Source organism: Achroia grisella, unplaced genomic scaffold (genome assembly GCF_030625045.1).
Source record: "Achroia grisella isolate CSIRO2021 unplaced genomic scaffold, CSIRO_AGI_Agris_v1 utg402, whole genome shotgun sequence".
Taxonomy (NCBI): Eukaryota; Metazoa; Arthropoda; class Insecta; order Lepidoptera; family Pyralidae; genus Achroia; species Achroia grisella.
The window spans coordinates 2,888,447-2,901,641 of record NW_026712841.1 but is presented as its reverse complement, the minus strand read 5'-3'; the positions used below and the strand labels follow the sequence as shown (position 1 = coordinate 2,901,641).

Genomic DNA, 13,195 nt, shown 5'->3' with positions numbered 1-13,195 from the left:
TAAGGCAGTAACTACCAGTTTTCTCCACATATAGACAGATAATAACTATCCAATTAACCACAAGAACATTTAGGTAAGTGTCAAATCAATCTATCAATAACTATTTAATTATAACCGTAAGCGTAAAAAGTCCAATATCGCGAAGGCTATCTCATTTTATCTCGTGTTTGATAGTGAGTTTATTGTTAAAACTCACTATCAAATACCCTATACATCTAAATTTATTTTTTTGCAACCAATATATCAAATATTGGATATAAAAATCAAATTGTATTAAAAACGTAGTTTTATAAATATAAGTTAATTATGTTTAACCATCAATCTAAAACCACATTTAAGCAATAAATTTCATTTCATTTCATATGACTCTCAACTAAGAAATAATCTGAAAGATTTAACAAAACGACACCACATATGCGGGTAATACATATTTCGTATTTAAGTGCTTTACACTACTAAACTAAAAGGAAAATCCTCTTGATTCTTTAATCGTAATTAATCTTACATATCAAAATTTACATATGAACGTATGTACTAATTATTTATTTTTTACCTTATAAAGATTGACTGCGTGGTAATGTCAGTCCCACCTATTTCAGCCGCCAATTAGCTTTCTTTGTAAACTTATACGGTTGAAGGGCGATATAAAGACACTACCTTACCTAACATTTTAGGGTACAGCAACGCATGTTGTCTATGTTGTATATAGACGACGATTACCACTTACCGGTAGCTTATTTCACATTCCATAATATATATACAAATGTATATTTATTTGCTATATTTTTGTCAATATGGCTTATATTTTAGCTTGTTAACAATTCTCAATTTATTACAGGTAACGTGGACATCGTGAACGGCAACCTTAAACTCATATTAGGATTAATTTGGTCGCTAATCGTTCGATACCAAATCGGTAGAAGTAAATTCCCTCCGAGGTGAGTATAAACATTAAATTTTATGTTAAGGAAATAGAAGACGGAATTAAATAAAATAACTTGATGCCTATAAATAAACGTAGGTGAACTAAGAACAAAGTGCCATATTCTTTAACAAACCATTAGAAATGATAATTAATATGCTAGAAAGACAATATATTCAGTTCGTGATCATGATCACATAAAAGATTAAGTTAATCAAACAAAAGAATTAGTATTAAAAATATTAAAAACTAATTAGTCTTTAGATCTTTATAAACATGAAATCCAATATTTTATTAGCAGTCAGAAGTTATTATAAACCTAATTTATTTTTATAATGAAATTACAACCTTATTACTCTAATTTGAGTAGTTAATTGGATTCCTAATAACCAGATATCAAGTTCTGCATCCCTACTATGAGGTTAACGTCGAATAATTGTCATAGAAAAAAATATAGTTTGTATAGTCTTACCTTAAACATTGTGACCATATGTTAAGATCCGTGGATTGTTTTCTTTCATTTATATATTTATTCGGAACTATTCTTTGTGAAAATATTTATATTGGATAATTTATATAAGCGAAAATGTGATTACTTATATTGGAAGCAAAAATATGATTACTTTGTCGAATTATATTTAACCATAATTTTGCCAAAGTATTATAATATGCCGAGTGAAATTTCCAATTAGTCAGCCTAATATGGGAAAAGATACATAGTAAATCATTTAAATAATATCATTTATCGTTCCCAACAGGCAATATTGTAGTTACTATTGTGATAGTAACATAAAATATAAAGTATCAGGTACCGGCCGTATATCGAATACCATAAACATTATACCTATTTCGTGACTTAAGCAAGCTGTTTATTTAAAACATGATCAGAATTTATCTATGCTTATTTGATCACGATAACAAGTCACTAGGTATATCGTATTTAACATATTTTTTATTTAGTATAAACATTTCAATATGAGACTCGCAAGTAGCTACTGCGTTGAAAACTGATTTTTTTTTACAGTAATGACAAACAAGTTGCGGCCCACCTAATGAAAATTAGCATTGGTCGTCTATATAAATGAACACAATCCAAACGACATCATCTTGTTACATCCGTGATAGTATGAGATTAGTAATACATAGTACTATTGCTAATCTTGATAATTAAGGTGTCATGCCCTTGAATCCTGTAATTACTCTGGTATATGTCATCAACAAGGTACTGTCGCAGACGACTTTTTAGAAAATGTACCTTGGTAAAATATATCTTACGAGTGGCACATTTCGTATTAGACCAATTAGCGATACACGCTTGCGCGGGTGCAGCCGTTCTCGCGGTTAAATTTGCACCTAACATTACCTAGACAAAAGTGTCTGCAACTTATGTAATGATCTTATAAGTATCTGCGAATATATTTTTTAGGAAAATAAATTACGGCTATTTAAGCTAGTAAAATTGATATTCTGTAGTTCATAAACAGTGAACATTGAACAAATTCGGCATGTCATGGAACTTTGATACGTGATTATACCGTAAAACGTGGGTTTCATTTCATTCAGTATCAAACTATGTTTCTCACAGTAATATTACACTAGCTGTGTCCGCGGTTTCACCCATATGAAATTTATTGTGTTATTCTGATGTATAAACTGTATTATTGTAAAGGTTCATTAAAATCCATTTAGTAGTTTTTGCGTGAAAAAGTATCAATCCTTCCGTACATACAAACTTTCGCGTTTATAATATTAGTAATATTAATTATTTTCCAAAAAGTATTGACAGCAAAAATAGATGTTTCTGTAATTGAAATAAACTTATTTCAATTACAGAAACATCTATTTTTGTGAGTGACGATGGACTCTTATCTGATCTGAGTAAAACTAGTGTGCCACTCAGCACATATTTTTCCTATTTAATGCTACATCACTTTCAGTACCTATATATATGAACTTGCTGATAGACAAACACACATTTTCATCCTGCCGATAGAATTAATTCCAAGACAATTATAAAGTATATTGTAGTATAAGTATATCAATTAGTATGTATATTATAGAAGCATTGATTGCTTTATATTATAATTAGATGTGTTTATAAGACGAGGAAAGGTCGATCAGAAAATATGCAAAGGACAACATTACAGACGACTTCACACCGATATGTCAATATACACCTAAATGATAGCCTCAATAGTCAAGTGGTTTAGCAGAACGCCTTACTTCCGATCGTTGCGGATTCTTCGTACTATATAAATATTGGTATTCATGAGTAAGATTGTTTCTATTAGTTTTGGCTACTTCCTAAGTATTTTAAGTATTTACAAAAAAAAAAGTATTTCTATCAATGGCTTTGCATCTTTATATATGAGTGCTAGTATAAATGTACGAGTTTATTACTAATTAAAATAATGTTTAATAAAAACAGCAAGAAGTCTTACAATCATATAATAAATGCTAGATGAATTCAATGCTATTTGACTACATTTGTTAGGTTTGCAGATAAATGAAAACACCTCGATAAGTGCAAAGGTAAACAAAATAACGTAGATAACTTCTTGCGTAGGCCTGTGTATACACCGTCGACCACTAGAAACTACAAATATGTATACAAACTAATTTGAACCTTATTCTTCGTATATAAATGATGCATATAAATAGATAATGACCTAATACGTTTATGATTAGTAAATAAATTTTTGTCAATCCTTTTTGTCTTTCCTGTACTCGTATATGGATTTAAAGCACATATTGTTTTCTGTATCGGATCGAATATCGATATTTCTGTCATCCTACATATCAACTTAATTACATAGTGCGTGAATTATCATATTTTTCAGAACGGTGTCATATAATTTATACTAAAAAATACAAAGGAATTTAAACAACAGCTTTTTAAAAATATTGTCTTACTCAGTTATTATTGAATTGAACAGTGCCCGTAAATAGTTAGAACAAAGAATGACCCTAAACAAACATTCTTTGTAAAACAAACACGTGAAGGATATTCGGCCATTGACACAATATTATTAAATACTCATTTCCAAATTAAAAAAAAAGTTTGGTAAGAAGACAATTTAGTGTTTAGAAAGAACAAGACTTGGGATATTGATGGATTCGTTCTGTCCGTGTTACCATTTTCCATCTAGTGGGCCATTTGCTTATAATGGCAAGTTACAGTAAAAAATAATATATCTTTTTTGTTATTATTACACTTTCAATAGGAATTACAATGATATTTTCGCAGAATATGTTATTAAATGATTGTGAACATATAGATTGAAAAAATACCCACCAAAAGTTATAATAATAAATTTTGTGAACATCTCTAATAAGGTGTATTAATCTAAAATTAAATTAATTTATTGCATTATTGGCATTGGCATTACATTCTCAGTATTGTCATTTGAGCACCATTAATAGCTGGCGATTTTCAAATGTACATGCGTAGAAAGACGTAGACACCACTAGTCTGTTATAAAATACATAATATTTATGACATACATATTACTTTGTGATAGTGACCGGTGATTGTAACTTATTAGTGTGGAAATGGAATGGCTTAACTTTAGCCGTTTTCATACACGTCTATTCACCTAGCCGCAAATGTAGCTTAACTAAGTCTGAGTATACGTCATTCTACACTACACCAACCGTTTCCCACGGCTATGTTCACGGGAACCTCTTTTGTACTAGTTCCGTGGAAATTTCCAGAAATCCTGTATATACCTAGATACCGGCTTAGGTAGAAAATAGAAGGTATATCATGGAACTCACACGATTATAGACGCAGATGTATGGCTGTGCCTTAATTAAGCAGTTAGTGTCAGGAATTATTCTTTATTTATCAATTTGATCTTGTCTTTAACTCATAACTTCAAATAGCCTTCTATCTATCTAATTATGACACTTTACCAGAGGTAGGTCTCACCTATTTCAGTCGCGTAACAGCGTCGTTTAACCTGTGTTTAGGTTCTATATAAGGTTAATCAGTGAAATTACAGAATAAAAGGTATGACATCCTAGTCCTGTGTAATGGCAACACATGAGTAATATCACAGGTGATAACGTGATGTCCGTAGGTCTGTTCATGCATGTAAGCGATGGTTTTTTTTTTATGGATGATAATGGGATGGTAGTCCCACCTGCGCTAACGGTTTACGCTGGCGGGGCACCAGTGGAGGTTGATAAGATGAGCATGAGGTCAGGTCAGCTATGACAAATTCACCAGGAATTTATCATGATGGTTTCCAGGGGGAACCGCGTGGAGGTCAACCTGACATGTTACATTACTAGTAATGGGTTCATGAGTCCACATTACTAACAATCCCCTTCCCCCCTGTAAGCGATGGTTACTACTTACCATCAGATGGACCGTCAGTTTGTTTGCCATTCTAATTACATAATATAACCTAAACTGTTTAGTTGGCTCTCGGATGAATCTGCTATCATTTAGTGCCTTTATTTTGTTACTACATGCAACATTTTTATATTTATGGTTTTGGTACGAACAGTTTGGTACCTAAATCATAAAAATATAAGGTAATAATATAAATGTAAAAGTTTCTCAATATCTTTGGATGTTTAGGTATTAAACTGTTTGGGTGTCTGTTACACAGTATTGCTTAAACGATTTAATGGATTTAAATAAAATTTGATACAGTTATTAGATTACCACATAGGATATCTTTAAACAAATTTTGTAAATTACGCAACAGTAAGTGAGGTTAGACAAATTACGATAACTACGTAAATCATGACCACAACTTACCTCCATGAAACACTTTATTACAATTCATTATAGCTATATAAATATCTTACGTAAAGTCCTTACTTATGAGTATGTATCTGTCTTAAATGATCTCATCAAGTTCTCACAAAGCAAGGATGCACTTCAGTGAATACGTTGAAAACAATTAAAGTCATATAAATAATACCTTTAATTAAAAGATTATTTTATTCTTTTTAGAATGCTTCATCCTAAGACAGTATATCGTTTAATCTTAATCATTATTTTGCAAAGCTGCATATAATTCAAGATTTTGTTTCGCAATACCCCACCTTTAATAATTAATTAGTTTTATATAGTGTACCGTTTATCATTTCCAACGAGAATAATCAAAATTTGTTTATAACTGGAGAAGATAATCATATCATATAATGTATATTTTTGGTCTGCATTGTTTGTTATATTATAGGTGTGTTAAGGCCACGAAAAAACCTACTTCAATTGTTATTAATGTATACATATACATTGACAAGTAATATATCTATACAATTGAACTATTAGAAAGCTCAAACACATAATACGTTCCTATAATATACGATGATTTACCTCAATTATTCTGGAATTACATGAACAGATCATGATTTGTTGATAGGAAATCACCTCAAGAGGACGTTACGAAGCAAAATCTATTTTGAATATCAGTCCACAATTGACAGAGATATCGATCAACATAAATAGCGATCAAACACAGAATCGTCTCTTTTTTAAGTGGGTTAAATAATATTTCAGTAATAATTTCGCGTATGGACTACTTACATCTACCGAAGTAAAACAGGGCACGAGTAATGTGCGGGGGCTGGCCCACGCGCGACCCTATGCACTTACGTCATTTTCCTCGTGTTACCTTGATCATTAGTACCGATGAGAGTATTTATAGCGCGACATTTATCATAATTAAAATAATGTGGGAATGACAAACAAAAATGTTGAAGGATGAAAGAGAAGACCACAAAAGAAATAGACACGAATGAACTACACTTTGTTCATATATTTAGTATATTTTTAATACTGCAAAATTATTTATATTTCATATTCATTGTTACAAGTCTTAAATAGAAATAATGATAAAGAATTAGTTACTGTAATCTAAAGACATTACGATGTTTATAAACTATAATACTGTTACTTTGGACTGAATTCGTCAATTAGTCTTGAGTAAAAATTGTTTAGTGCTGGAACGACCTCATTAAATTTAAACATTTTTTTATGTATTATGTATTTTTGCAAAAAATCTGGAATTTATGTTTTATATTGAGGTGGAGCAGTGGACTATTCGTCTTTAACAATGATTTGTACAAAATGTCATGTTTCTTCGCATAAACATGTACCTACCTAAAACAGTGCATTTGGTTTGAACAAAGTTTTAGTCTTGGCCTTCTTTGTATGTAGGTATTGTGTTTCTTCTTGACAATCTTCTTCCTCTTTATTATCAATTAACTTATTAATTTGCGAATCTTTTTTGCAGAAAACTAATGTTGTCATGGCTACAATCTGCTCTGCCAGAATGCCGTGTCAACAATCTAACCACCGATTGGAACAGTGGTGTACTGCTGTCAGCACTACTGGACTATTGTAAGCCTGGTGTGTTCCCTCACTGGCGGGAGCTGAGTAAGTATCATTCTCCGATTCTTATGTATGTACCAGTTGTGCCCGTGGTTTCACCCACGTGAAATTTATAGCCATGTCATTTTGATGTACAAGCTATGTTACTATAAAGTTTTATCAAAATCCGTTCAGTAGTTTTTGCGTGAAAGAGTAACAAACATCCATTCATATTCACAAACTTTTGGGTTTATAATATTAATAATAATAAGACAACAATGGCCTGACAGCTTCTGATAAATGCGGATGCGATTCCTCGCACGATGCAAATGTATTGTATTGTTCTCAATATTTTCTATGTAGGCATTTATGTATTTACAAAAATATATATTTAAGTATGGACAACTGACAGAAGTTGTCTAGTACACATAAAAAAGTAGTACTTAGCTTGGGACTTGGTGACGCAGTGTGAATTGTCCAGGGTTATTGTTATTATTATTGAGTATTCTAGTTATTAGATATCCTTGAGATACTCAGCGTGTGAATATAAATTGAATATGAATTGTCATAAGATATTATTAAACAAATAGTAAGACTATTAAAATAAAAATGAGTCTTATTACTTTAGTACATTCTGCTAAAATATATGTAAACTTAGAATAATTATAATAAAAAAATAATCTTAGAAATTACTTAATTATACCTTTCTCATATTACTCAAAAAACTTAACTCAATGAGTCGACATTACATAGTTTTAAGAAATATAAGTTCGAGATCATATAGTTATGGTACTAAATACAATAAAGAAATGCTGTTATACCTGAATAAAAATCTAGGTTTCAGCACATAAAACAAAATTTTACTAATAATAAAGCTGTAATTATGCGAGTAATTATCTTAATTTCGAAAGTAGTAACGAGATGAAACGCCGAGATACTCGTAGTTTATTCATTATCCCGTAAGATGTCAAGCCGCGTGATAGATAGTTCCATTATATCAATTTCCTCGTTGTTTTTATTGATACACTAGCGTCTATAAGAAAAACGCTAAACTGGCACACTACTCGTATGTCCATATACTTGTTTAGCACTTTTACTTTCTGTTTTGTTTCGTAAAGACATACATATTAGCCATAAATAAAGTTATGACAGATTAGGTATATGTGATTCATCACACGCTATTGGAATTGGTTTTTAGATATTAATAACAATTATGTAAATCTGTATACAAATAAAAAAATTATTGAGCGATTTGTCATGCAGTAGCTTAAATGATTTTAATTAAGAAAAGGAGTAGGCCTCTTTAATTATATAGATATAGGAATCGACATCGCATAAATTTCTGAAAATTCCTACGAAAATAATCAATACAAGTGTAATAAAAATCGCCTTAATCAGTACGTTACTAATGATATATAAAGGTATATATTATTTTATAACGTTATAGTTAACGTTATAACGTTATAATTTTAATTTTCATACTGCTTTCTTGATATATGATAGCGTAGCGGCTTTTGTATTGATTGCCGCATGCATCCTTATGTAAAGTGCGAATACTGTAACTACCATATAGTGATTTTTGTAGCTGTGACGTGGTCGTGTGGAATGAGTAGTCATGCTCACTAAAATGTCCAGACATGTGGCGGCGTGGTGGGCCGGGTCATTGGGCTCCCTAAAATATGGTCGAGCGCAGTGATGGCTGGCTCATCCGTCATACTCGTGAAACGAGTGCTGCTTGTAGGGACTGGTCTGCTCTTATCACTACGACTGATTTAATCTTATTGCATATTTATATTTGACCCAAAAATTAGTGCTTGTTGTTAGTTTGTATTCACACGTTTCGACTTGTAAATGTAAACTTACAAGGATTATTTAAAAGAGCAACACATAAGTTTCTTGCTCGTTCTTCTTGTGATGAGACAGCTTTCCGAACGAGTGGTAGATAAAAAACAAATTGTTATGACTATTCAAAAGTGCTTAAATTAAGTTTATTTGAATAAATGATTTTCTATTCTATTCTATTCTATCTACCCATTTTCAATCTCTTGTGATAAAAATAAAGTTTTAACTAACACTGGACTAAATTTGATAATTATATTTCTTATTAAATTAGTTATATGTAATATTTCCATATAACATATACTATATTTAAATATAGAAAGAAGAGGAAGACATTTTTTCTTATTTTACCTAACTTATATTTTAGATCTGAATCTGTACTAGGTACAATTGAACGTGAATTGCAATTACCATCACGTGACGGATTAACACCCCATTACATCTTTTAAAGTGGGAGTAATTCTTCAACAATGTAACAATATTGCTACTTTATGTTCATACCAGAAGAAGACACAAAGTAGCCAGCTTCGGCACTCTTGTGACACATATTTCTGCCTACAAACAGCTTACTTTGCAAGCTACGTCCAAATGGCCACGAGGACATAATACCTTTGCTCTTAGGAATAGCGATGGACGAGCTAGTATGACCTCACAGTGTATTTTGCGATGTTTGTTCATTCTGTTCATTTATTGAAAAAACGCGATAGTATAAATATACATTTTTAGTTTGTAGCTTAATAGTATAGTATAAATTTTTAGTTTGTAGCTTAATACGGTAAAAACTACTAGGTATACATATTTACGAAAACTACAAAAATGATTTTTTCTGTTTAATACAAAGACAGTTACAAAAACACTAGTGTACTACGTACATACATTTATAAAATGTCGTTGCAACTACTAGAAAGCTTTAAAACTAAGCCTAAATAAAAAAATACAATTCAACAAATCGATATCGTAGGTACAGCACAATCGAGCTACAGGTGGTAACATTATTTGAAAAATTGATATTTACACTTTAGTTAAATTTAAACGCGATTAAAAAACATACAATCATACCCGTGAATGTACAGAAATGTTTGCAACGTGCGAGGCATCGAACCCACGCCCATTTGAAAGTAAGACGGTGTGCTCAAGTGCAAAACCACCGAGAAAGTCCAAGGCATATTTTATAACTAATAATTTCTAACCATTCAGATCGTCATGAAGCCGTAGAGAATTGCCGCCGAGCTATGAAATTGGCTCACCGAGAATTTGATGTCCCGATGGTATTGGAACCGGAATACCTTGCCTCGCCATGGCTGGATGAGCTTTCTGGCATGACTTATCTTTCATACTTCATGAAACCTGGTTCTGCTGGCTATCGAACCACCTTAGACTTCGTCAACTCGCGGATTGAAAGGGGTATAACGAACTTCACGGTGAGTATAAAATATGTTATTTACAATAATTATATATACGTTGTTCTTGCCCTTATCTGCGTTCGTGTAATAAGAATATTAATTAAATTAATAAACAAATAATGATTGAGATACAGTGATCTGAACACTATATTTCATGAAAAACCATTTCTTCATATATATAACATTATCGATCCTTATATAACGTTTCTTAAACATTTCTTAAATAAATTTAGTAAAATATGATAATCATTAAATTTTGTATCTTTTACTTTTGAAAATCTCCCACCAAATTTCGCCCATCACTACAAAAATCTCCAAAGAGTTTTCTTCCAATTAGGCATCAACATAAATCATCTACGTGATGAGAGAAATTCATACCTACCTGTAGGATGATAACAAGTTGTCATGATAACGGAAATACATTAAACTTTGTAATTTATTCTCATGATATGACTATTGATATACCCACTAACATGTAATAGGCTCACATGTAACGTATGTAAATTAATAATAATGTCGCAAACTTAATTAATGTGCAATTAATTCGATATTAGGGTATTGCAAGAGCACTAATCCATATCACAAGTTAATTCGTAATTTAAGAGTCAGAGAATATACCTACGATATCAGTAGATACAACGATATTAGCAATTATGTAATAACTCAAATATGTTAGTAGAAATAGAAAGAATAGTCTATTACAGAGTATTACTCACATTACTCGGCGTATGTAGGGTTATTATTATAATTTCTTCCTTCTCGGTTAAATTTATTATACACTAGCGAATCGTAATTACTTCACATGTAATATTTTTTCAAGTAATATCTTAAATCTTTTTGTGTATCCTTACTTAAATACATATTCTGTACAAAAAATATAGTTGGGCTTCTGTTACTCCTTTTTTTTAATATCTGTAATGTACAGAAACCAGTATCTGTATATTACAGATATTGATATTACTGCAATACTTTCAAAATATGTATGGATTATAAGTTTTCTGACGAGGTCCATCTTTGACATTCTGGGAATAAAAACGGAGTGTTACCATTTATTACGTACTCGAATTTTTATTTTATTTATTTATTTTATTTATTTATTCATTTCAATATTACAACACCATTACAGTATAACCAAATCGGTGTCGCAACTTAGTACAGTATACATTTATATATACATCAATTTATAACATAACATATTTTATTACATAATATAAACATTATAAAAATTCTAGATACTTTTGAATGGCTTCTGTGATCTTCGGCAGACTACAATCAAAAATATCAATATCATTTCTGATATTGTTCAGTATCTCTAAAGCACGGGTTACAGGTGAATATTTTAGTAAATTGGTCCTGGCTACCGGAATACTGAATAAAACGGGATGACGGCGCGCGCCCACGTAACCATTGGGTACCCATAGCTGAATTTGCTCTAATATTTCTGGGTGATGCACCCACCCTCGCAGCACACTCACAACATATTTTACGAGAGAGACATCTCTTCTCACCGCTAATTTATTATACCCAACCATGCCCATTACAAACAAACTCGGATACATCATGGGGTAGTAAGGATAAATACCGTATTCCTTAAAGTATAAAAATCGAGTGAATTTATTTTGTAGTTTTTCGATCATATGGCTATATTTAGTCTCATGTGGATTCCATATTATAGCGTTCGTTTCGAGATGACATCGTACGAGCGAATTGTATAGTATTTTGACAACTAATGTATTATTAAAATCCTTACACTGTCTCAACAAAAAACCTAAATTACGGTAAGACTTTCCACATATATCCGTAACATGTTTACTAAATGATAGATCAGACACCATTACAAGGCCCAGGTCCCGGACTTGACTCAAGCGTATTAATGGATTATCATCTACCATGTATTGATGCTGAAGTGGAGACCTTACTTTACTGTATGTCATTAAACTACATTTAGCTATATTGAAACGCAGTCCGTTTGTCTTACTCCACTGAACTACCCTATCAATATCTTGTTGCAACCGTACGCAATCAGAAATATCCGCAATCGACAAATACAACTTAAGGTCGTCAGCGAAAAGTAAACACTTTGCCTCTTGCACAACACTTGGGAGATCATTAATCATTATGATGAACTCTAATGGACCCAAATTACTACCTTGCCCTATGACTGAAAACGTATAATATGGACTAGAGTCATACCCCGCATAATTTACGTACTGCATGCGTTCACCCAGGTAGCTCGCAAAAAAATTTAGCAAATGGGGTGTGAATCCCATTGCAGCAAACTTGGTCATCAACACGTCATTATCGACGGTGTCGAAGGCCTTCTGGAAATCAAAGTATGCAGCATCTACTTGTCCACCAGAATCGATAACTGGTGCCAGATATGATACCATTGACAACAAATTACTCCCCGTACCTCGACCTTCCCGGAAACCATGCTGGATATCCGTCAACTGCGATCGTACTTGTGAATAAATACTTTTATATAGCACCGATTCAAATACCTTCGCAAAAGCAGACAGCACCGCCACTGGCCGGTATCCACTTACTTCCGTACTGGTATTTCCTTTAGGGACTGGTGTTACTTTAGTAATTTTCCACTCATTTGGATAATATTCTTCCTGTAAACACAAATTAAATATGTGCAGTAAAGGGCTCTCCATTGATATTCTACAGTCTTTAACGATAAATGGTGGAATACCA

General features: G+C 32.0%; 1 protein-coding gene across 1 annotated transcript in view; it reads left to right on the top strand.

Annotated features, from left to right (window-relative positions):
* The window catches only part of LOC131844602 (filamin-A), a 94,375-nt gene that overhangs the window by 14,888 nt on the left and 66,292 nt on the right, over positions 1 to 13,195 (top strand). Inside the window, exons 4-6 of the mRNA XM_059193532.1 lie at positions 839 to 938; positions 7,177 to 7,319; positions 10,290 to 10,513. Coding sequence (XP_059049515.1) covers positions 839 to 938; positions 7,177 to 7,319; positions 10,290 to 10,513 — 467 coding nt within the window. The remainder of the gene's footprint in view (positions 1 to 838; positions 939 to 7,176; positions 7,320 to 10,289; positions 10,514 to 13,195) is intronic.